This window comes from Meleagris gallopavo, chromosome 5, assembly GCF_905368555.1.
Source record: "Meleagris gallopavo chromosome 5, MGAL_WU_HG_1.1, whole genome shotgun sequence".
NCBI classification, from domain to species: Eukaryota; Metazoa; Chordata; class Aves; order Galliformes; family Phasianidae; genus Meleagris; species Meleagris gallopavo.
This window is the reverse complement of record NC_139408.1, coordinates 36,694,345-36,721,853: the sequence shown is the minus strand read 5'-3', so window position 1 is coordinate 36,721,853 and position 27,509 is coordinate 36,694,345. Positions and strand designations below refer to the sequence as shown.

The window sequence follows — 27,509 nt, the reverse complement described above, 5'->3', positions numbered from 1 at the left end:
ACAAAAATTAAATCAAGAATACTGACTGGAAAAAGCTATGCCAACAAACATTTTAGGAACTTAATACGAAGAAGACCTTGTTAAAATGACACGTAATGGCTTTATATCTGATATTTTTACATAAAAGAGAGGAGAACACAATGTTTGGAAACTTGTCTCAGGGTTAGGCTGATCTCCTAAATGTATATCTTTAAAAAATATCAGATATCATTAGTAACCGGTTAAGGAAAAAAATAAACATACCATTGGATTTCCAGTGAATACATCTTTAATCTATTTTACTATAAACAATGAAGGACAAAAGTCAGATAACCTCTTGCTGCTTAATGTGTTATCAAGATTTAGATGGAAGCCCATTAAATGCACCACATCTTGAGAAGTTCTCAGCTCATTCAAAGCTGTTCTTTACGAACCAGAGTAACCTCTTACCATCTCTTACCATAACTAAAATCAGGATGGAAGCAAGAAAATTCTTCTGAGCTGGTGACCTGCAGGGGTACGAGGTAAGACTGGTTGGACCCAAATGAGGGAGTGAATCATCCTTGCCCAGGGAAGGATGTTACTTTGCTTATTCCTGTTCCTTTTGTTGGAGCCATAGGATCGGGATTGAGCAAATACACTTCATATTTAAAGGAAGCAAGTGCTGCTGGGCATTAGTGGCATCTGTCCAAGCTTTGGTCAAGATACCTCAGCACGACTTAACTGAAAGTTTTCAGAGGGATTCACAGTATGTCACCCATTTTCTAACTGTGCAAGGCAAATCTCCTGTGTCTAATCTGCAGAAGTACTGTACAATCACAGCTGCAACTAAAGTTTATGGGGAACAGAACATAAATACTATATAATGTCCACGCATCAGGCCTGAGAGGAAATTACTGAAGGCTTGATCTACGCTAAAAACAATTAAGAGGCAAATTAAAATGTAAGTGGCTATCTATGGATATAAAAAGTTTATTTCCAGTATTATCTGCCTGTCATCCAGGACTGAAAAGAAACAGATTTTGATCTGTGAAACAGTCCATCAATGAAAGGAAGGACTGTATGAACAGGATGGCCACACCACACAAGTAGGAGGCTAATCTTCTCAGTTGGAAACTAGCTGGAACAGCCAGGATATTAAGTCAGCAACACAAGAGGAGGTTATTTGGAAGGCAAATGAGGTACATGATCAAATTCAGCACCTAACAAGAAAGTTGAATCAATGTGGCAAAGAATATAATGAAAATAATCTCTTCATTTGTGTTTATGTATTGATCCTAGAAATCAAGATAAGAAGAGGAAATTCTCATTGATGGGAATAAATTTATGTAACCAGCATCACTAAAATCATCTGATGAACAACTAGAGAAGTAGTAAAAAAACCCTGATGCCTTAAAAAACAAGACCCATACCATTATTCTTTTTACAATGATCCGTAACAGAGAACGACAGTTCTTGAATACATACAGGTCAATATGCTAACAATACAAATAGAGACTTGCTGGCAAGCTAATCTAATTAGGGAATGGAACAAGCTTTTCTTCAGCACCTATCTATAATATTTGAAAAGAAAACTAATGACACTATAGGGGACTTTGATTTACAAGACATAAGCTGAAAGTATTTGGTGGTCAACTATAGTATAACGTTATAGTATGTTTCAAAAATCATACATTATTTATCAGCATTATACAGTCTGTACCTCCTTACAATACAAGAAATGTTTGTCACTGTACTGGAGATTCACGCAAGTCACTCCAAAAGTAATGCCTCCTTCTTATTTCCATGGAATCTACTAACAGCTACTAAGAGCACAATAACACTATTTGTCAGCTAATTCTCAGCTACAAAGATCTATTTTTCAACATAGCCCCTACCATTAGCCTGCATGCAGCACTTCTAAATATCTGTACCAGTGGAGGTGAGCACTACTGCTATCGCTACTGCTGAAATGCAACACCCTCTGCCTCACTGTGCTCATACCCATTGGTTGGTCTCTATCAATGTTCAGCAAGCATTGATGAATGTCAATGGCTGCCTTTTTTCTGTGTGGAAGAATTCAATTCCTCACCTTTGCTTCATCTGCACTTCCATGTCAGACACCATTTTGTCAGACTGCCTCTCTGCTGCCATCTGTTGCACAGCAACAAGTAATGAAACGTTGGTGGGAAGATTCAACCTCTACTACCATACCACCATCTGCCTCTGATGTTGCGAGCCAGCATCACAAAACAGGAGGCATACATAGCTATGTACATTTTTATGCAGAATTAATAAGCACTTTTCACTTCCCTAGCTATCTAAGAACGAAAGCTTTTACAGATTATGACAGTTTTCAATTCAGGTCTTGGAGGGTTGTTAGAGAAGATCCTTGTTTGGATAATGTTTGGTTTTAATCAATTTTAAAATACTAAGACCTTCCTGGAGCGGGGTGGGGGAGGGGGGGGTGAAGAAAAAAGAAAAAAAAAGAAAAAAGAAGAAAAGAAAGGAAGAAAGGAAAGAAAGGAAAGAAAGGAAAGAAAGGAAAGAAAGGAAAGAAAGGAAAGAAAGGAAAGAAAGGAAAGAAAGGAAAGAAAGGAAAGAAAGGAAAGAAAGGAAAGAAAGGAAAGAAAGGAAAGAAAGGAAAGAAAGGAAAGAAAGGAAAGAAAGGAAAGAAAGGAAAGAAAGGAAAAAAAGGAAAAAAAGGAAAAAAAGGAAAAAAAGGAAAAAAAGAAAAAAAGAAAAAAAGAAAAAAAAGAAAAAAAAAGAAAAAAAGAAAAAAAAAGAAAAAAAGAAAAAAAAAGAAAAAAAGAAAAAAAAAAGATGAGTGGGATAAAAACTGGGCCAAATACTTGAAAACATTGGATTCGACTAATACAGATTTTAATGAAAGAATTACTTCCAGTCAACATATTTTTGTGTAAAATAAATGTCAAATAAATCTGATTTCTCCCTTTGATGAGATTAGAAGCAAATGTCATAAAAAGATTTTGTCAGGCTTTGACTTATTATCACATAGCTGTCTGATTAAAAAAAGAAGAAGAGCAATATGCATCATCAACAAAACTTTCTCTAAGTGGATTCAGAGTGGGCCAACAGTTAAAAAAACTAAATACCAAAACTCTATGTCCCAAGATACATTCATCACTGAATAATGTGGAAATACCTGTAAGATTGCACGGGTATCAGTACTAGGCATACATGTATTCAACGTATTCTTCAATTACTTGGAACCAGATAAATATGACTACTAATGTTAATGAACAAAAAAGTAAGCAAATAAATGATGAAGCAATGTTCTGGGTCACTTCCTAATGAGGTGTATTCAAATTGAATGAATTTTAATAAAACCCAATACAAAATTCTTAGTCTAAGAATGGTGGACACAGGGCACATTTATAGAAAAGGGAATCGCACTCTGAAAACCACTGACAATGAATAAGATCTTGGGCTTTGGTACAAGGTGAGAATTTAATGCTGTGGAAAAAGTGATACAGATGCAACCTTCAGATGTATGTATAGCAAAACAACAATTATATCTATGAGGGTGATTTTACTATATGCATTGCTCTGAGGAACAATGTCACAAAATGCATTCTCTTTTTCTTAGAAATGGGTTCTGGGATTAGCCTTAAATGCTAGGAATTTATGAATTATAAATGTTCCAGAAGGTAACATCTTGTATGTGTCAAATAGTTATGAAAACTCAGGATAGTTTTGACCTTAATCACTTCACACCTTGGCTTCCACAAAAAAACCACAAATAAAACGTTCCTACAGGAATACAAGGTATTGCTGATTATTAAACCTTTCATTCTTATAATACCAAATATTACAGAAAATCCCCATGATCGTTACACAAAATTCTGTTTTCAGGGAAAGGTTTGAACAGTATCCAGTAAACAAGAGATTGGCACACATAATGAACAAAGAAGATAAAAAAACATATACTGATTGGCTGTTCTCTGAATACGGTGTGAAGCAGGAATGCTGTGAAATAAAGCACACATGATCCTGTAATGAAAAATGTTAACACAGTTTCGGGGGAAAGGGAAGTAAATGAAGACACTCACTTTAGAAATGCCAGAACTGATGTTAACTCCTCATTAACTGGCTACCTCAGTGTAACTGTTGCCATGCATAGCAAACAACATACCAGAATTGTACGTGTATAAAATATTCATAACAATTGTCTAAACTGTTCCTAAAAGGACAAATGTTCCGACAAACAACTCTGTGGAAAGCCAGACCATTTGCTGCCCTATCATGTACTCCTTAAATCCCCTGCAATTTGTCAACTTTGAATGCAATACTTCTCCAGGGGCTACCAATGAGCTTTTCACATCTTGCTCATGTCATCCATTTTCCGCTTGATTAGTGGGGACCTGAAGTAATCTTTCTGCTTCACAGAACAACTAAAGCCAACATACACGAAAATACCAGTATCTTAGGTACAGCTCTTAGCATGGGACAAAGGTCTTTGAGGATGTTCAGGCTCTTGTTGGTGCAATGAAGTGGCTGAGACAGATGAGGAAGAAACAAACATCCAGGCTGAAAAAAGGGAAGGCTAAATTAGGAGAACAATGAGGGAACACAAAAGAAAACATTTTTGACACTAAGGAAAAAGAAGAAAGCTGAAGGTATGGTGTAAGATGTGAGAAAGGAGAAGTGATAACTTGTATGGAAAAATAGAAAAGAAGAACATGAAGCTGAATGTACCCTTTGGATTTAAGACAAAAGATATAAGGAGCAGAATATAATACAAAAATAAAAATTAAATGAAATACTTTCTTATGTCCTATTTTCTTTTATCAAATTTTCTGTGATTTTTGAAATCTTTTTTTTTAACCTTTCAGTTTTGAAGTATGTGCATAAAGAAAATACATCTAAAAAGCTTTTAACATTGAGATATTAAAACGATTATTCTCCTAAGGATAAGCAACTCAAAATATTCCAAGTATCAGAAAATAATTTCTTTTTAACCGTTGTAAAAATACAAAAAAAAAAATTCTTAAATAATTACACCGAATGAATCTTTGAGTGTAGAAGTGAATGAGTTTAAAACTATGAGAAGTGGCTCTGGTGCCAGCATCTTTTCAACATCAACTTAATTCTAGTACTGCCACTTAAGCTCTACTATTCCCCACAAACCTGCCAGAGATCAGCTGACATTCATGCTATTAAAAATTAATGAGAAGTGTAGATTTTAATTTGATAAGTTAAAAACTCTTCATGTCTTAATGTTATCACTTTAAATGCAGCATAAAAAAAGCGGCAGAGAGAAATGATTGAAGCTCTGCACTGTGCTCGATAGATTTAAATTTGCAGTTGTACTGCTATATACAGGACTTTGAAATACAGAATACTAAAAACCTGACATTAGAATGTTTATAATTCACTGGAGGAAAAGGACGTCTTTACAAATATGCAAACCAAGTCAGTTCTATACTTGCAATACTAAGGAAGCCCTGTCCAATACTTCAACCTCTCTCTCTTATGCTTTCCTTATATTACCTTTCCTCATAATAACATCCCCATATTCCTTCCAATATTCTCATAGAATTCTCAGATTCTACCTGTATATAGCATTTTATTACATACCTCCAGCTCAGCCTACAACTCCTACTTAACCCCTACTTACCTTTTTCTTTCACAATTTATATAGTAGTGATCTACTGCTGCACAGCTGTCTCCTGCTAAATGATAATAACTGCTGATAAAGTTCTTCCCACGTCTTCCTTGAGCGGGACACTGAGAGAGAGAATCCTCTTAGGGATCCAACCATTATTTCTCTGTCAAGTTTGGCTGAAGAAAACTAAAAATCCTAACATAAAAACTAAAGACTGCATAATCATATATGCCTCATTTTCTTAGGAAACAGCTATTAAAGCCTGCTTCATTGAAAATCCTTTATCTTTTTTCCCCTCTATTAAAATTAAGATAGTGCATTCTCATGAAGTATACTCTTGAGAAATCATTTCTATCTAAGAGGCTGTGATCTGAAAGCCACAGATGGCTTCCAGTCACATTGGTACACATGAAAAGAAAAGAACAATGAAAGGTCATCAAGAACATGAAGATGAGCCTCACATTTGCAAACTTAAACATATGTAAACAATTGTTTCACATACACTGTATAAACAATTGCTGCAAACACAGACATAGATGTAGAGCATATGTGAAACTCTACCTCATTTTCTTCTTGTTCAGAGTTTTCTGACTGAAAAATGAATAATGCAGATTTTTTGTTTTTGAGTTTTTACGAGTGAAAGACCCATACCTTTTAGAAATTACATAAATATATATATTTATATGTAATTCTGCAGTTGGCAACCACCCTGAGATCAGATATAGGAGACAATATATCAGGTGGCTAAGAGAGCAGCTTTCCCAAATCAAGGAATGAATGTAGAAACCAAGTGACATTTACAAATAACAATCAAGTGCTTTGCAAATCTCAGATATTGAATATTTTAGAAACAAGACAAATAAATTGGTTTATCTCAAACTGCATCTTCAAAAACAACAGATGAGACAACACCCATAGTCCATGCTGAACCAGATACACAAAGCTTCTGCTATGCTGTCTGACAACTGCACACTCCTCTAAGGATATGATATCTACAGGAAAGGCAGAAAGAGATGATGCCAAGGCCGACAAACACGTATCTTACCTACAAGATCCCTACCCTCGACCAGGAAGGAATAAAGCGACTTAAGCAAAATGGTTACAGCAATCTTGCTAGCACACCTGCCTTGACTAAACAGAAGGGTAATCCATGATATTTAGGTTCTAGCCATATATCCAAGATCTGTGGTATCAAAGCCTGTACCAAATCAAACCTGCATTAGGTCACTCAAGCAAATTTAAAAAAAATTCATTTTAGGAAAGGAGGACCATGAGGAGCGTCTTGCTTGGTGCAGATTTTTTTTGAAAGAACAATCTCTCCCTGAAATACTCCCATAAACCATAGCCAGTTAATTATAGTGACTGAAAATCTGTGTGGAATACTTGCCCTTGGTTTCTCAAAATCAGCTCTAGAGAATCCAAAAATGTCATTAGGCTTTTGGATGAAACTGTTTGATTCAAGTCTTGAAACAAATTCTACAATAAATTTAGGCATAACACAAGGAGCGAGCAAAGGATGCACTGTTGAGTAAGAAACAAAACAAAACTGCACTATGCAACTTCTGTATTTTGCCTGTATTTGGCCCTTTTAGGCCTCATTTCCTTCAGAAAGATGACCTTCTCAATATTGATGTGATCCAGAATAAGGAATAGGAAAAGTGCAAAGCCCAATAGATTTAGGAAGGACTCCAGGAAACTGCTTTGCGGATTCACCACAACTGCCCAGACAGGCTCTTCTTGAGAATCTATATAAAACAGTGAGATGCTAGGTTTCAACTAGTGCAATCAGTAGCACCCTAACACTGTTATGGTCAAGATCAGAAAAACTGTGTTTGACTGGAACCAGTGTATACGTTCCCAAAGATGACAATTGGTCTATTGCTTAAATAATCATGGCTTTTCTTTGATGGCTGATTCTGTCTTATACCTGTAATGACTCTGTGACATTTCACAGATATTTTAATGTCATAAAACCTTGAATGAAAAACTAGAATGACAGAATCTACCCTAAGCCACTGGGAGGAAACAATAAATAGTTTTTGACCTTTCTAATTCTAGAAAGGACAATTTCCTGACTGTGATACAGATGGAGCAGAAGGTTAGGAAACTTCTGTACCAGAATCTCACAACAGTACCTAAAGTGACGGGGGAGAATAAATTCTGAGTACACTAACAACTCAGAAGCCTAAATTACACCAAATAAAAAGGGAAGTTAGTGAAAAAGAAGAAAAAGAAGAAGAAAAGGCAGAATAATAGAATAAATCACTTAAGACTGCATTCTTGAGAAATGCACATATAGATTTAACCAGACTGAGTCTACAGACTGAAGTGATGCACAGCTACAACATGACAGACTTAACAAGCCATGGTATTATCCTGTTGGACATCAGTTCTATAAAGCTTCCTCCTCACTGTAGTTTCAAAGAACAAATCAATGCGGCAAGATGAAACACAAACTGAATACATGTATTTTTAAAGCCACTCAAGTTTTAACTGATGGAAACTGCAGTCTTTAATTTTGCTCTTATTTAAATATTAGCTTTTACATGGAATAGGGAGTAATTTTAAGAGGTCAAAAAATGACCAGCCAATTTTTAGAAGTGCTGAGGCAGCTCAAGATGGGTACTTAGTGAGATTCAAAAGTTGTGAGTTAAGTACTACTAAAACTCATAAAAAAGAGGCATCTAAACCATGGAGACTCATTTTGAATATTAGCTCCCTATCTATCTCTCTCTTATCAAGACAGCAGAGGTGACTGTTCTGCTGCACAGCACAAAGGAGATCATTCTAGTGCATTCTCTCAGTTTAATCAAAGTGCCCAATCCAGAGAGAACTGGCCAGTTCCCACTTTGCTCTGTTGAGATGTTGTATGAAATTAACAGTAAAAAAGTAATTTTGCTCTGGTTAGATTCGGTGTCTTAGGTAAAGGTAGTTGCTCACCCCCTACACTGACCTCAAAGCTGTCCTTAACGCTCATAATTCTAAGAAGGAATTAGTCTAAGGGAGGAATCACCTGTGCTTTTGTATCAGCACTGTTCACTGTTCTCATTTGCTCTTTCCTTCTACACAACATAGTAATTATGAGGCAGACATTTCTACAAACAAGAATGTCATACGTAACACTTGGAGCAGAAAGGCAGACGAGGTGCTAAATCAGTTGAAAATATTTCCAAATACTGGAATGAGATATTCTTTGCAAGAAAATTAGTAATTTTTTTGTATTATTTTTACAACTAAAACTAATAGTAATTTAAAAACTCCAGTAAGTTAACTCTATTTTTGTTAGGAAATAAATGAGCAACGAGATTTAAAAAAAAAAAAAAAGCTTACTAGATAAGGAAAAAAAGTATAAACACAATCTGATAGACTAGAAAATTTAGAAAAGTTCCATATGTTTTCAGCTTGGCACAAAAATGCAGTTAATGATTACCTGCATAATAAGAGATTTATCTGTCTTTTTTTGCTTTTTTTTTTTTTTTTCCTGCATGTGTGTTGCAAAGGCACCACAGCCACACTGCAGGTCTGTCTGTGCCATTCTTAGGCCACTTTCAGGCCGATTGAGAAAAGCTGGAAGGTAAACACAGGTGTTCTAAAACTGGAGCTGCTGTCACGGACAACCACAAACACCCTTAACTCTGATGCGGCAACGCCTCTTTTCCGCCCTCTTTTTTTTTAATGCATTGCCCCAAAAGAACATGTCAAATGTTTCACCTTTCACCACCTCAAAATTACTTGGAGCTTATAGCATTGTTTGGAAAATCTCAAGCAGAGAGGCCATTTTTTCATTCCTCCTCAGATGAGGACTGTGGCCAACAACATATCAACCATATAGAAAAAAGCCATTCTATTTATTTTATTTTCAGTGTCCACTGATTTACCTGTAAACGCCGTGTTTCAAGTTGAACATTTCCTTCCTCAAAATGTAATTCATACTCCTCATTTTCATGATTCAGGTTCAACGAAAGGCAGCTGGGGGATTTTGCAATAGCTAAACAAGAGATTTAATCCAGTGGATAAGAGGATAAAAAAAATTAAAACAAAGCAAAACAAAACAAAACACCAAAAAAAAAAAACACCAAAAAAAAAACAAACAAACAAAAAAACCCCAAATCCTCCAAACTGAAAGAACGAAGCTTGATTTTTTTTATTATTGTGCAAGAATATGTACAGAACTGAAAAAGCACTTGCTTTAAAATTAGCTATTCCAGGAAACGGCACATCAGCAGCCTTGAACTACTGACTAAGTAAAAAGCATGGAAAGCAAAAGGTGACCTAATTCCCAAAAATTATGTAGTTAGTCTTCACACATGCAGTCTATGTGAAAAGAAAAAAGGAAGAAAATAGTAATCAAATGGCAAAAAAGAAACAGCAGCTGACAGTTACAGTAGCATCCCTGGTGCATGAAAGAGAGATGGTGACAGTTGGACTGAATCTACAGCCTCAAGAACATTCCTTGCCTCAAAACGCCAAACTGTTTCACAATCTAAATATCACAATCTAAATCCAGCAAAAAATACTAATGGTTTATATGGAAGACTAGGTGAGCTTCACAGCTATGTCAACAATGAATGCGCTGCAGACATATATTATCTTTCAACAATAATGTATCTCAAAATCAGGTCTTATTTATTGCAAAGGATGATTTTTCCTGTCAGTCTCAGCCTTCAGATTCCTGAACGATTTTCTTTTTGACATAGATGCTTACAACACCCCTGCTTCAAAAGCCAGACACCAGACTGTCTGCGTGTCCTGCACTCTAACTTAAACAAACATGAACTACTCTGTAAGATAGACAGTGCTCATGCACACATTTATTTATGTTAGGACGCAAATAGGATTTTTCTTTTTTCCAGATTTTGTCCAATATGGCAGAGTCAGTATTATTTATCAAAGGATCTCTCTGAAAGGCCCTGAGCCTCCTCATCCCTTGCTAACTTCCCTGGGCTCTCAAAACCACTCAGTCTCACAGAATAGTCCTTAAAAAATGACCTGCAAAATTAAATTTTACATGAAAAAACAGACTCTGTTATTCCTCACAGGGTATTTTATGTTCAAATTAGGCACTAGTTTGTATATTTAATTATTAAAAGTTTAACCAAGAATACATACAAAATGTTTACTGCATCCAGACAACATAACACAACTGTAATAGTACATTTCTATACCAACCAGTGTCACCCAGAGTACTGTGTATCATCTAGCAAATAATTAAATTGCACACATAAGCACACTTCTTAACTTACATCTGCTAAGATTGCAGTAAAAGCTATAAAAAGCAAGTGTATTCACAATTTAGCCTCATTTGTTGCTATTTCTAGCCTCTGCATTAAGCATGTATGACTTGAAAATCATATACTGTTGAGACTATTGTACATAATGGACAAATTAGACTGAACAACACTGTGTATAAATTAGCCTGTTAATTGCTTTGCATTAGAAATACTTTTCCATTAAAATTGGAAGGATTTATGCTTGGCTGTAATACGAAGCAAAAGAGTTTAATTTGATCCATTAAAAAAAAAAGTGCATGAATACACTAATGGAGAAAGCCATTAAACATTCTCAGAGCAACAACTCAGAGACAGATGAAGACAAAAGAAAGAAAAGCTTGTTGAAATAACCTTTCTAAGGGCAAAAACTTCACCCTGTACATAGAGGCAGCAATAATGGCATTATTTACCTGCAGACCTGAGAAGCCTCAGGAAGCATGTTTTAAACTAACAAGCTGGAGTTAGGCGAGTTTTATCAAACCACTAACTACCATTAAACAGCAATGATAGATTTATCCCTCAGCACTAAAGTGACCTCTTGGCCATAAACTAATTTCTCATTCTTCCAGCCTTTTGTATTTGAACTTATTACACGGTCACAAAAGGGGCTTATTTTTGAAGTAAGGAACACACACGTTTTGAGAGGCAAGAGATGTTTTCGACTACACCTAACTTCAGGAGAAATCACAGACACTCAGCTTTGAGATTTATTATTTGATGCAGCTCTGAAGAGCAACTTATTTTTTTCTATGCATCTTGAAGAACTGGCAGGAGTTGGATTGTAAAACTGTAAAAATGTACTAGTAAGCTTTTAACTGTAAAAAATAAGCATTAGTAAATGAAATAAACAACTTGAGAAGCTGCCCTTATCTTTGAAGAAATGGGGAAAGAAACCTCTGATTAAAGAATGGGGCCCTGATCCTGCAAGTTTTACTGTGACGAGTAATACGTACTCACAGAAGTAGCTTCCTGAGTGAGGCTTACTGGATTAGGCCCCAATTTGTGAAAATGTTGTTTCTGGACTGAGGCATGCTATTTTAACTCTCAGGCTGGAATGAGATTTTCGGTGTGGAGCCCTTAAGCTCTAAAATAGGGGCTAGAATGGGAACAATGCAAGGGTGTGAAATAAGCTGCTGCAGCTACAACGTCAACTTTGCTTGGTAATTTTTTTAAAATTACTAAAGAAAGGAAATATGGAGTCTGATGTCATTTTCTTCAAACATAAACACATCTCAGCAAGACTACAGCCTTCTTCTCCTGAAGGATAACTGAAAAAACAAAAATATGAGAAGCAGACATTCCTTCCTGAGGACAAAGTTAATAAAACATTTTATTTGGGAAGTAGACATGATATAATTGGAGTTCGAAGGTGTACTTAGTTCTTCTGCTCTAATGTTTCAAAAAATTTGACAACACTCATCAAAAGATGTTAGAAATTGTTGTGTGGTTCAACAAGTCACTCAACAAGAATAATTTTTAAGCGGCTTTTCCTTTTGTTTCAGTTAAAATTAAAATCCATGCTGTGTAATCCTTGGAGTCAATCTGTAATTAAGGGGATTTGAAGAGAGACCACGCACTGCATTAATGATAAAATTTAATATCTGTTTTAATACTCTAACATAAGAAAAAACCCTAAGCAACATACAAAAGAGCCATCATCTCACTGCTTTCTGTGAATATAGCATATACACACCACTATTATGTCTAGCTGCAATGCTATATTTGATGTCAGCTTATTGTTTATAGACCAAATGTTTCAGGATTTAGCGTCTACAGCGCTTGTAACTGCATTTGCTTGAAAGTTGGCACCTAGATTTGATAGGGTAGATAAACAGATTTTATTTTATCTAGTTTGGAAAACGAGCAACTTTGCTGTTACTGTTGTACTGCAACTCCAAACGGAAGTAGCTAGAAGCAGCATTTCCAAGATTTTAGTATTCTTCTCTCAGACTGTCTCCTCCAACATCTACTACTCAGCTCAGTTGTGAGAAACAAAAACAGATAACTAACTAAACCAATTTAAGAATATCTCATAAAGTAAATATTAGCACACAATGGTCTCCAGGTAGACAGGTTGGCGACGAACCAGCAGTGTGCCCTGGTGGCCAAGAAGGTCGATGGGATCCTGAGAAGCGTTAAAAGGAGCATGGCCAGCAGGTCAAGGTAGGTGATCCTACCTCTCTACTTTGCCCTGATCAGGCCTCACCTGAAATACTGTATCCCAGTTCCAGGCTCCCTGGTATAAAAAAGACAGGGATCTCCTGGAGAGAGTCCAGTGGAGGGCCACAAAGATGATAAAGGGCCTGGAGCATCTCCCCTGTGAGGAAAGGCTGGGAGAACTGGGTCTGTTTAGCCTTTAGAAAAGACGACTCAGAGGTGATCTTATTAATGTTTATAAATATCTTAAGTTTGGGAGACAAAGAGACACGGCCAACCTCTTTTCAGTTATCCGTGGGGAAAGAACAAGGGGGAAACAGGCATAAACTTGAGTATAAGAAGTTCTGTACCAATATGCGAAGGAACTTCTTCATGGTAAGAATGACGGAGCACTGGAACAGGCTGCCCAGGGGCATTGTGGATTCTCCTTCTCTGGAGACGTTCAAGACCTGCCTGGATGCCTACATGTGCAGCCTGTTGTAGGGAGTCTGCTTTGCAGTAGGGTTGGACTCAACGATCTCTAGAGGTCCCCCTTCCAACCCCTACAATTCTATGATTAATACTTAACAGGCTAATGAAAAGTCCAGTTACAAAAACACAAATAGTATCTGGTATACTGTCTCCTCTATAGACGACATGCTCCTTTTCAGGGAAAAAGTTCGAAACCTGTCTCTTCAAAATGCAGCTACTTGAAACTAAGTGTATTCAAACTGCTCGTTTAGTTGTTGAAGATTGGAGGCAAACACAGCTTCATTTTTTAAAATAGCAACTGGTATTAAACAGTTCCCTCCTTTTAGGAGATGGAGTGAAGGATTAAAGTACCAGGACAATAAGGTGTTTTAAGATTTGTTCAGTTTTTTTTTTTTTTCCCCAGAGTACTCAGATGTTAGAAGCGTGGTTAAAGCAGAGGTGTTCTTAATGAGACTTTGGTTTTGAAAGGCTCTGAATGTGTGATAGCTTTCACTGAGAAAGCAAAATAGATCCTTCTAGCGTAGACATCTTTTTCCTATTATGTCTTCCGATCTGAGCTTTTCTAAAAGAACTAGTAAAATACCAGCAAATCACCTTGTATCTTGCAAAATATATAGTTTATGAAAACAAATTTTGACAGCTTCCACTAATCTCAAAGTACTGTTCCAACAGCCTAAAGATGTTTAGCACCACCTTTAAGGCTCCACTCGTTAGGGACACAGTCCCATTAATGTTCAACTGCATGTGGAACTCACAAGCTTCTAGATCAAAGTCAGAAAGGATTTGATTCTCCTCAGAATTTAGTTACAGTAGTTACAATAGTAACTATTAATGTCAGGAGGACTGCACTCCAGCACAGTCACTGCTACATAATCAGAATCAGGGCTTAATCTACAAGATTACCGTCATTGTTTGAAAGCCTTGTTCAAATAGTGCTTTTAATGTAAATAATAGTTTAAATTGTATTGATTTTTTAAATTAAGTTCTCGTGATTCTTCAGAGTGTGTGGACAAGATGCACTGAAAGAAAAAACTCCATGTGCAAATCACAATGCCTTAATAACCCATCCAGCATTACAAGTATTACTCTAATAAACATACAAACAAGCATCGAAATAAGCAAATTGACTGTGATCCATAAGGAAATGGCAAACTTGTAACTCTGAATAGAATCTGAATATTACTAGAAAAACTGGGAAAGATGACCTCTGTTTTTGAGCAGAGAAGCAATTTTGGACATGGAAAATGCAGTACAGACCAACACAGTTCAAAAAATAAAGTCCCAATAGGTTTCTTAATTTATTGAATCTAACTACAAAACGGAATTTGGGTATTTCGGTTTAAATTTAAAGTTGCAAATTTGTCTGCTTAGGAGTTTAATAAAATCACAAGTTAATTAATATCATTAAAACTATGTTTAAGAAATGTGATATGCACTTATTTACTATTACACAATAACATTTGTTACTTCAGCCAAGTTTCAAGGCAGCTCTCTTCTCATTTTACCTTTTAATTGCTTTTACTTTGTAAGAAATATTTACCTTATTACAAATGAAAGCTTAATCTTGGAAATAAGAAGATGGCAGGCTAATTCTGGAGGCATAAGATTTTGAAGTGTTAACTGAAAAAGTATTTTGCAGGAAAAATCAAACTTTTCAAGTGAATACCTCATTTTTTTTCTTAGTGTAACATAGCATTATTCAGCTACATAACAGAGGTAGCAATGCATGCAGTGTTTCTAAATATGAAGATCAAGATAACATATATTGAATTGAAATCTTAATGCGTTGATATACTTATGCTGATGTGAACCTTGCTTTATGTTTTTGAAATATTGTGAACAATATAAAATGAGGTTAAGTACTTCATTTGCCAAAATTCTACGCTGTATTAATTAGTAAAGATTAGATCACCTTCTGAATAGGTGGAACACTGCTGTGCCTGCATAGGTCTTTAGTACAGGTAAGGTTTGGAAACTTAGAATTACTGATCAGTACTATCAAACTTGCTACTAAACCCTTAGTGTATAACTTAGAAAAACTTATACATAAAGCTTTCTCCTATAGAAAAGCTAAAGCACAGCTGCCAGTCCATCTCATCAGAGAAGCTACAGAGGTCTACCAGAAAAGAAATAAATAATATTTTACTTCAGAGAAGAAGAATAAAAAGATAAAAAGAAATCCAAGTCCATTTGTTCTTTCTGCTCTTCTCTTCAAGCAGTTCTTGTAATGACCTGTGTATGGCCAGAATAGAAATATACATCTACCGTACACAGGGAGCACATCTCTTTGCCTTTGCAGCCTGAACATGTGAACAGAAAAGTCCACTTTTACTTTACACCTCTGCACAACCACACACTTAAAAGGGAAAATAGGATTTTGCTCTTATTTGTGGGCAAAAGAATAAGACCCCTACCATCATAAATGCACTTCTGCAACAGACCAAATAAATGGTAATTAAAAAAAAGCCAAATCAAACCCTGAGTAAGGATCAAGTAAATGATAGCTATGAACAAACCGCACTTTCTGGACATAAGTTCATATCATTCTAAAACCTAAAGAAGCTTCTCATCTGGGAAAAGAGTAGGAAAGATTTACATATTATAGAAGACAGACAGACAAAGAGGAGTAAACATGCAGCATCCTGGGACTTCTGAATCAAATTTAGTCTACAAAAACATATTCAGACCCATTGTCTCATCTAAGACAATGTCTTCCTTTAACATTTATTTCCCTTTCTACTCCGAACAGTACTTTTCATAATCACTTGCTAGTCCCCTAGTTCTGAACGGAAACTTGGATAAATTTAAAAATACAGAAGACCACCTCTGAGTAAGTACATAATTTTCTAAAATATTTATACTGATCCATTGTCAAACTCCTAGTTTCCTCTAGCCAAGATCTAAAGTAGATTCTATCAATTCTAAGAGGCGTTTTAGATAAGAGGGTCATGGATGGGTCAGAGCAAGACCTTTGCTATTTGATGACCCTGTAGCTTGCCTTTTGCACAAGAGCTTAGGTTACTACCTTTTATACATTTTATTGAGACAAATAACTAACATGTCATCATGCACTCAGGCTCATGATTTTGTTTACAGTTGTTGTTCAAACAAAAGAGGATCGTTTTCCTGTGCAGCATATTAAAAAAAAAGAAAAAAGACTGTTCAGTAAGACACTGAAAAAATGTTTGAAAATTAAGATTTATTACACTTTCTGCATGCATGAATATGGTTTCATATGTATAAGGAAATAATTTTCACAAAATAAAAAATTACACACAACAGTATCACTGTTCCTCTTCATTCAATGAATCTAGTATCTTGTCCCCAGCATCTTTTAATTCTCAGCCCCTCTGAAAAGGGAAAATAATAACAATTGCTAAATATTTTCGGTTCTTGCTTTGATTTATGACTGTACTGCACTGATACATCTACGAAAACTTTACCAATGTAAGTCTTAAGATGGGATGTTGGGAACATTTCTTTTATTCTTTCACATCATAAAGCCACAAGGTGCTGTTACTCACAGAACTATAAGTCAACTAAAAGTTAACGAGTATATTAAGACAAACTAATGCTAAAAGGCTCTTTAAACACTGCAGAAAACGGTTACTAATTTATGTACGAAATCGCTTCAGATTAAGAATCTCTCCAAACTAAGGAGATTGAGTAGAATGTACAGGACTGGCACAAAGCTGCACAAGAGGATGTTCAGACCGGACATCGGAAAATATTTGTTTACCATGTGAGTGGTCAGACACTGTGCCTCATGGCCCAGGCCTGTCAGTATTCATCAAGAGGCATTTGGACAATTCCCTTAATAACTTAACTTTAACATTGCTGCTTAACTTTTGTTTAGCCATGAAATAGTCAGGTAGTTGAACCAGATGATCTTTGAAGGTCCCCTCCAACTATTCCATTCCATTCCATTCCATTCCATTCCATTCCATTCCATTCCATTCCATTCCATTCCATTCCATGCTGGGGAATATATTTTATAATATTGGAAAATGGCAAATGAAGGGGGAAGACTAGTTTGCTGACAGAAAGCCTGACACTGCAGGCCTCGTGACTGCTTTACAATTTGATTAACATATGCCCGTCATTTTTGATCCATGTAATCTTGAAATGAAGCTCCTTATAAGAGAGAAAGATTTTTTTTATTATTTTTTTTACAGCTGTTTCAAAGTATGGCAATATGATACTGACTCAGTCATTAAAAACATTCACAACAGTACCACTATTGGTGTATTTTTGGGCAGAATGAAAGAAAAATGAACCCATGACTAGAGTGAATAACTATGCCATTGATGGAAATGAAGCTTATTGTTACAGTTATGGAATTTTTGTTTTTGTTACAACTCACCTTTCTATATGAGTAGCTTTGCTAACATTTGTGGTTTCTACAGCATCTGTTTTGCTTATGTATCAGATTTTTTGATTCTAATTTACAAGATACTGATGAATTTTGTTGTATTTTAGAACACGTTATTTTACTGTCATGGATTTAAGGCATGAGTGTCACTTCGATGGAGTGAAGAAGTGAAAGGCCATGCAGCTAGCTTTCCTGAAGATGCTTCCCAGAATCGCAGAATTGTAGGGGTTGGAAGAGATCTCAAGAAATTATCAAGTCCTAGCCTTAATTTGTTCCATCTTCAGCAACTTCAGAAGGTCAGTTTATTTCAGTACAAATATTTCTGAAATACATATACCTGAGATCTATCCCAGATGCATACATTACTCGAGTTTTGAGGTACTTTGACACAATTCAGAAAACAATCTAAAAATGCAACAAAAGATTTAGAATTGGGGAAAAAAAAGAAAAAAAAACCCAAAACATTTTGGATCTTACTGTATTCCAAGACCAAGTGGCCGCACCATTGAGGAAGGAAGAAACTTCTAGGAAGATGATCAGATGATCAACTACAGAAAATGGAACTCATTCTTGTAGCAGGAAAAACAGATATCTGAAAGGGCAAATTAATTATAAAATACTAAGTTAATATAAAATGTGCAGATGCACAAATATAGAACGGTTAAATGAAATGAAAACCATGGATGAGAGGGCTTTGTCATTAATAGTCACAAAAGTCTATTGTCATGAAAGAGATGATTTTTTGTACACAAGAAGTGAGGAAATGGAAGCACTCTAGATGAATGAGAGAATGATCATCCAGATATAGAATAACATAAAGCCTATATATTGCATACTAAGTACCTGCTGCATTCATCAGAAATAAATAATACTGATTGACCTAATGGGAAGATAATTTCCACCTGGAAGATGAAACACTTCTCCCCCAAAAAAGATTCAGCCAAGAGATTCGAATGACCACATAATTCCCCAATGACAAGGGGACATTTACAGCGTATACAGTTTGTTGATGTTTAAGATTGTCAAGGGTAATCTGATATCAAGACAGATTTGAAGTCCATAAAATAAAAAGCAACAGAACTCCAAGGAATTCTAGTGGAGCAGATGAAAGCTGACCCCAAAGTTTTTTGTAAAAAAAAAAATACAGTGTAAATGAGTAATTAATTCCTTAATGCTTAGAACTAAATCAAAGTTCAATAAACATATCTGCTTTGGTTAGAGATGTTCAGTATCTGCTAACAGAAAAGAAGGAAGACAAACTCATCAGGTAAGATGAACAAACTCTTTTCGCCAAGATGCTATTTGTTCAGTTTGTCAAGACACACTCAGTGCCACTTTTGTGCTGCTGCTTACAGGCAATAAGAAGCATTCTAAAATTACATAAGATATACAGTGTTTTTGAAAAGTATAACTAAATTAGACAGATGAAACTTTTCTTAGGATTATTTTCCAGACAAATACTGTTTTCCCCCAAAAAATCCACTCTAATCCACGTGCTCCTTTCCTTTAAAACAGTTGTGACTGACTTGAAATCACAGTAAGAAACACCACTGCTTGGTCTTTTCTTCATTTGAAAAGAGTCCAAGAAATCCTTAGTTACTGCTGTGAAGAGAACAAGGTACACACATGCTGCCTTGCTAGACAGTGCTGTCTGGGAAAGGACAGCCTTACAGATACAGAGTGGTGGCACAACCAGTGCAACTGATGGAGCAAAGAGAACTTCGGTACATCTGTTTGTTTCCTATAGTTTGGAAACAATCCAACACTTGAATAAGTTCAAAATTTTGTTCCACAGTGATGCCTTAGCAAATCAAGAACAGAACAGACTGCTGCCTTCTATCCATAGCAAGAAAGATGGCCACTTAAAGACACTCCATGAAAATCATGTAAATATAGTTGTTATCAAGCATCATTTCTCTTAAGCCAGGGATATAATGTTTTATACAAATCAGATTTTTCAGACTCTAGGTGCTTGAGTTTCTAAAGGGGTCCTGGATGACTCCACTTTCAGTGAATGGAAAGTGTCTCATCTCATCTTTTATTTCCAATAGAGGAAAATATTGTATTATTAACTTATACCACTTTTAAGCAATTACTGTAATTTACAGATACTGCCAAACTATACAAACTAAGATATTTTAATTGATGAATATAAATATCTGTTGGTCCAAAAACATCAGTTACCAGATGGGAAGATACTGTCATTAAGAATGTGGATGCCACTCTTGAACAACTCTTCTGTCAAGATCTGCCTAAGTAAAGCCTACCAGCCTTAATGGCTACAAAAACTATTAGCAAAACCAGCAATGGAAAGTGATAAGAGTGAATAGAATTTATAAACTTGGCTTTTCTTGACTTATATTAAAAAATACATGCTAAACTAGTCACTTTAATCTTGAAAGGGATACACATAATCAAACTGCTACACTTTAAATATACGACACTAGATGAAGGAAAAAATCTGGCTGAGGATCTCAGGACCTGAGATATACAACTTCTGAAAGCAGGACTTTATTCCATAACCAATATGATATTTCTAAATAGCATGGATATTCCATGCACTACAACAGTAGGAAATATTTTTAAACTTCATGTTCAAGCTTTTGTGAAAAATGACATCAGATTCTTCTGGGATTGAGCTTGTCATCAGCTCACATGTTGACCAGATTTATTCCTGTGTCTGGCAAAGTAAAGCAGATACAGAAAAAATGGTTTCCACTCTAAGAATCCTGAAAATTCTGTGAATCAAAATGAAGCTTAAAACAATTTATGAAAGGCACTTCCAGAATGTTTATTTCATGGGCATCCTCACTGCATTATCTAACAAACTGCTATGCATTGTAGGTTTCCTGCCCTTGACACAATTCTTATTTGTCAACAGAAAGCACATGACAACAGCTATAATTGCTTTATGACCTCACAGTAAGTATCTGACAGCTCTATCAGACTAGTTTCTTGCATATTACTCTGAATTACAATATATATTAATAAGAAAGCCATGGAAGCACTTAGGATTTTACAGAAAATGACAACTAAAAATATTAATCAGAACACAAAAAATTATTTTTAAAGAAAAGTCAATCATAACTAAAGATTAACATACTAACAATTCTGAAGTAGATTAATTACCTTTACAAATTCTAATGACATCATACTTGGCTGGAGTAAACTCATTAAGTCATTAAAGGGCACCTGATATGTATATCATGAAACGGCCTCTCCTCCATATTAAGAGTTTAGCTGAAAAGTAAATTACTATGTCTTTTTGGTGTTTAAAGCAGATTAATAGCTGATTCAAGAAGAATGTGCCACCTAATTAAAAGCTACAAAATAAATCAGTCCTGTGAAAAGAGTCACCTCTCCCTACATTTCATTCAAATTCAGTTAAACATGTCCCATGAATTTTCACATTGAATTACTTGATCCACAAGACTTATTTCCTATTCTTTTCCAACAGAGTAAAGAGGACTTTCACACTAGCAAAATCTTTATTTTTCTTAGTGAAAATGTATTACTTAAAGCTCTGCATTTCAAAACTACACACTACAAAGCCAACAACAACAAAATGATCCACAAAAATATTTAATACTAATGAAAAAAATCAATTCTTCAACTTTTCCATGTTTAATTTAATCTGATATCTCAGTGTATTGTGGGAATACGTTTATCAGAATCAGCAGAGACCAAATGTTAATTATGAAGGCCAAGCACAAATGAATAATCTTACTTATAGACCCTGACACATTAGAACTGCAAAGTACTCTGCAGATCTTATTTTATGAAAATGTACTAAGAGCGCAAATGTATAGGCCCTTAGGAAGCAATTATCCCTAAAAGATTTAGATATAATTCAATCTGAAATATGATAAGATTTTTTAAATGGTTTCACAAAGAAGAGGATTATTTCACTTTAGTGATGAATATAGGTGTCCACACCCTTCCCTGAATGACCTCTGTGCAGTTATGCGCATTACTTGGAGGAAAGATTTGACATCAGTCTTGTCATTCAATTAATATATACTCTGATGATCAATAAGAATAATATAAAAATTAGGAGTATCAATTTGGCATTGTGGGACTGAATGGTCCACAACACTAAGAAATGTTCTATCCCATCAATACATTAAATGCAGAAATTTTAAATTACATAGCACTAATATGTCTGATAGAGATTACTTAAAAACATCTTAACAAAGACGTACATATGTAAAATCACAGTACAGATCTATACACTGTGCATCATATCTTAAATGTCTTATCTGAAAGATGGTCATCAGGTGTGACAAGGGATCTAAAAGTATGTAAAATCAAAAGTACGCAGGAGCGCTTACACCACTTTTGCAATCCCTGCATCCTGCCTGAGTCTGGCCATTTCACTGTCAGCACCCCTCCTCTCTGGTGAAAAGTCTCTTTGCTGCGTTATCTCACTCAGGAGTCTGTGTACTGCTGCAGCCTCAAACCAGGCTGGAAGCAGCTCTGTGAGCTAATATAGCTAAAAATAAAACAAAAAGCTTGCAGTTTATCTCACCTGTTAGACCATACATCTGTGAAATGAAATGTTTTTTTCTGGATATTGGTCCTATGCCATTTCTTCCTTCTGAACAACTCATTATAGTAAGATAATTAAAAAAAATAAGGAAGAAATAATAATCTGTAGGTCTTGTTAAGAATATTTCAGGACACTGCAAGGCAATGATCTCACTATTTGTCACAAATTTTTATGCCATCCTTAATCCAGTTGATCCCGATTACTGTATTTTTACCCAGATATGATTGCAAGTATCATTACACTGCCTTTGATGTTTGCACCTCCATTGCTCCCTGCAGCAAATCTGAAGCTGGTCAAATTTTTCATCTGTCCCCTACCACCAAAATGCAAATTTTGCCAAACTAAGTCACCAGCATCAATTATATTTAAGAGATTATTATTTTATTTTAAGATAGATTATTTTTTTAATCTTTCCTAATCAAATTTGTTCAGGATGGATATGGTACCTGAACATCTCCCACAGGGTACCTGTGCATATTTGAATTAACATTACTCACTGCAGCACTGCAATCAACTGGCAGACAGGCACACCCATGGCTGAAGACATCGCTGACCTGACTCCCATCCCTACCAGCAACTTTGTACCTTCCTAGCTATAGCTGCACTAAAAAGAGCTGATAAACTTTCCATTTTGATGACTGCTTAGGGCAGAACAAGTGTTGATAAGTTGCACAACAATGCTGACCACTTTTACTGAGATTTCATACGTGCACTTCATAGTTGTTAAGGTTAGGAATTCAAACCTAAGTGGCCTTCTAAAAAGTGCTCAGATGGACCTACCCTCACTGTAGACAACAGTAATAAGACCAGAAACAAACTCAAGAGAGGTGTAATATTAAGAAAGTACAACTTAACCAAAAATTGAAAAGCATTCCTTTTTTTCCTCCCCAGACTCTCATCTCTAAAAGACAATGACCAATTAACCTCTAACTCTGAAAATATCAAAAAATGCCTGTGACAGACAGAAATTAAATTCTTTGAAGTTTATGTGCTGTGAGAGCAATATTAGGCTTAGGATGAAATCCTAGTAACACTCTGAACTATTAAGTCACTTCTTGCTCTGAAAATATAATTATCCTGTGAGCATTATGTCAGACAATATTATACGTGAAAAACGTATTCTCAATAAAACATTGATGTTTTCTAAAGGAACGTGCCTGCGCATAACGGTTTCAATGATAGAAAAAACAAGTCACCATGCAATTAATGAAAGACAATACTACTTATTACAAACAATGTACCCACCAAGCAGTAACTTTCAGTGATCTCAGATTCAAAACAATACCATTAGCATAGTCAGAAACAGCCTCGAGTGTTTACAATCTCTATTACCAGACATCTGAGGTTAGATTGCTTTCAATATTGTTCACTTGATTTTGTAAAAATCATCATAGATTCTGATGGGAATTATAAGCCCATAAAACACACTGGGTTTATATGCCATGCAGCCTCTTTCCGTTTATTCATTACACTTTCTTTTTTTTTTTTTTTTAACTGAGAAATGTCAAACTACACAAGGATTTGCCTTAATTCCTTTACTTTGCATTGGTCAAGATGTAGCATGAATAACGATATTTTCCTAACGCGCACACAGAGGAAAATCTGCCTACAAATGAGATGCATTTGGATCTTATTACCTATATCAAGCGGTCTTAAAATGACAACACAGTTTCAACAGAGAAACTTCTGCCTTTACACTCTTTCCATTACCAATCAAAGAGATTTTTATGAATATGGCTAAACAGGCATGCATGACACTTGCACATCTTACCTCGCTTTTGCTCTTATTCTGGCTAGTGGTGAGATGGCTGGTTATGTAGCTATCAATTTCACTGACGTTACAATTTCCCTTTCTCAATGCAGCAATAACCTGTCACTTTATACTGTCCTTTCTCTGACCCTCTCCTGCCTCTCTGCTCATTTTTATTCTTATTGACAAGACTTATTATTCCTCCTCCCAATTCCAACTAGCTACCCTTTTGCAAATAGTAGTATCAACTATGTGGTCACTAGAAGTATAGGTCAACAATGTTATTAATATAGCACACACTGCTAGGAGCAGATCAAACAGCCATACTTTAAAATATTAGTTTTGCAAAGGTACTGTGAAGCAAATAGTTGCAGTTTTCTTCACGTTATAAAATGTAATCCAAGGACAGTCTCCAAGAATTCAGTATAAATTTCCAGCCCAATAATTTGGAGTGGATGTTATTTTTTTCTTGTTGTTTTCTGTCAAAAAACATAAAACCATGACATTTTCATACACAAAATAAAATAAAACTATAACAGAAGGGTGCTGTATCTGTGTTTAAAGAAGCGGTTGTTGGCAAACACCATAGCTCACTTCTGCTGAAATGTACACAACTGATATATGCAGCCCAGAAAGCTGGCACCAGGGGCTTACAACCTTAATTTGCCTGCAAGAAGAAATGGAGATTTACCTTCAGAGCACGTTCTTGATTGTTTTCAGCAGTCAGATGTCTCGTGTTGTTTGCTGAAGTCTGGTTCTGCTCTTTCAGATGATGAAGCTCCTGCTCTAACCGTTTGCACTGCAACGAGGAAAGAATCCCATTAAGTAGAGGAGTGTGAGCATATTTTTTTTTCAACAAGCCAAATGAATTAACGTAAATAACCCCATCACCATTTCTGCAAGTAGAGAAAGCATCAGACAAAAGCATGTTACAATTCCTAAACAGTACTAGAGCTGTTTTTAAAATGTGCAGCATTTTTTAGTTTCTTCCTGGCCCAACTGTATGCCAAAACAAAGCTAAGTTTATAATCAGATAAAGAAATTTTGCAGAACATTTTAAGAAGTCTTAGAAATTACAAAGATATTGAGATGAAATTCTGCTCATACCTATATAATGCCAAATTTTGTCGTATTAGGCATGTATCAAGGAAGCGATATATGCTTTTAGGAAAATGAGCAAATTAAACATCCTCCAACTCAATAAGCCTTTTAAAAGAAAATACATGTGTAGTTTTTATTCTTTTTTTTTTTTTTTTTAATGTTGAGATTACTCTAATTCCCAAGCACATAACACAGCTTGGAAGAAAATAAGTTTTAAGATTATTACGTTTAAATATTAATTTAATGACAAAGAATGAAAAATTTAACATTTGCTATTGTGTGCATACATATATATACTTACTGCTGTAACCTGAACATCTGTTCTTAAGATTAAAGATCTGCAAATTGTGTAGTGAACTAAATTATATTTTACCATTTTTTTCAGTAACTGTAAGAAGCCTTGCTTCTTTTTAACTTTGGTTTAAAGAGCAATTAGTTGCCAATAAACACTGCACTGTTTTATAAAAAATAACCCTTAAAAAAAAAAAAAAAAGAAAACAGATTAAGGACCAGGAAGACATAGGGGAACAATTGTTGGACAGATCTAGGCAAAATTACAACATTAACAAGAATATTTTTGAACAGCATATTACAAGGAAGTAGTTCAGATATCATCACTAAAAAAACTAAGCTGGTAGATCCTGTTGGGACATTAGACAGTTCACTGAGAAAGAAGATTTTAATAAACACCTTCTGAAAACACTAGTAAGAAAGAAATGAGAATTGTGATTTAATGCTCACATAACCACTGTTGTCTCAAATAAAAGGCTTGAATATTTCAGTCTCTTTTGCTACCTTGCTGGCTTTGGAAGGCACAGAACAGAGCTTCCTATCAAATGGATACAATTTATTCCAATGCAGTTCTTACTGGAGTCAACTCTGAACAGAGAAAAACTGTGAAACAGAGAGCTGTAGTATAACTGAACTATATATATAAACTACAACTGAAACCTAAGTAAAATAGAGTACCAAAGGCGTTTGAGACAGAAATTTTAAATAAAACACATCAACATATTCCCAAACACAAAATACGTAATTTTTTCTCCTAAATAATGTACTGCAAGTCAAGATAGTACAACTCAGTATATAAAACAAAATTATCTGATCCTACATATAAACAAATTTTAAATAATTGTAGGTGTCTAACAGTGATATTAAAATATCTGATTTTATATCAGTTGTGGTATTAGCATGTCTCCCTGGAGTAGTGCATACTGTCAGTGAGGGTCATAAAGTTTCTTAAAGCACAGTTTCAATTTTATACCAATAAAATGAGAAAAAAACACTTTCTCATAGTATGGGAAAATGCAGAAAAAAATGCTAAAATAAATTTGACTGCAAATGTTTTTCTAAACTTTAGACATTTAATGTCTATCTCACATAAAAGTCGTAAATCACTCTTGTAATTCTTCTGTTAGGAATAAAAATTATGTGTCTAAGCATCTGAGAAACAGGAGCTCAGAAAACTATTAAAAAGTAAACCCACAGTATGCTGTTTTTTCTCTGGATTTTTTGTTTGTTTGTTTTCTGCACCATATATACATTATCTTTAAAAACTACTACTACTTTAGGCATTATTCATGGTGCTTCTGTCATGTAATATCAGTAGGCATCTTGCTTTTCTGTTTTGCAGACACCCTTTAAAACATTGCTCTGCAATTCCTAGTTCAAATCAGGAGCAGCGCGAGTTTCTTACAGGAAATATGTAGAAGGCAAAAATCTCAACCTACCTTTAAAACAAGAATTTTTATTAATGCTATTCTCCCGACTACAAAAAAAGGAAAGGAAAGGAAAGGAAAGGAAGGAAAGGAAAGGAAAAGGAAAGGAAAGGAAAGGAAGGAAAGGAAAGGAAAGGAAAGGAAAGGAAAGGAAAGGAAAGGAAAAGGAAAGGAAAGGAAAGAAAAGGAAAGGAAAGGAAAGGAAAGGAAAGGAAAGGAAAGGAAAGGAAAGGAAAAAGAAAATATGCTAAGAGTAACAGTTTAGCTGCAAGAGAAAACAGTAAAATATCTTGATGTACAGAGCTGGTTGCACAATTAAGAGCATGGGTGACATGTTATCCTGCTCTCTGTTCTCCTCTTCTGAAGTCAAAATACTGAAACAAACAGGGGATTCCTGAGCCACACGGCAGATCCAACACACAGGATAAAGATGCAACACAAGTAATGTAAAACGCATGTACATCTCTATCAACTCAGCCATAGAACATTGGCCTTGGTGGCATATCATCATTCACATTTCACTTCATTTTCAGT

At 35.4% G+C, this 27,509-nt stretch overlaps 1 protein-coding gene across 22 annotated transcripts in view; it reads right to left on the bottom strand.

Moving 5' to 3' along the window:
• The window catches only part of MIPOL1 (mirror-image polydactyly 1), a 175,516-nt gene that overhangs the window by 65,674 nt on the left and 82,333 nt on the right, over window positions 1-27,509 (bottom strand). For all 22 annotated transcript variants that reach the window (XM_085225228.1, XM_085225245.1, XM_085225236.1 and 19 more), the window contains one exon: window positions 24,848-24,955. In XM_085225228.1, coding sequence (XP_085081354.1) covers window positions 24,848-24,955 — 108 coding nt within the window. The remainder of the gene's footprint in view (window positions 1-24,847; window positions 24,956-27,509) is intronic.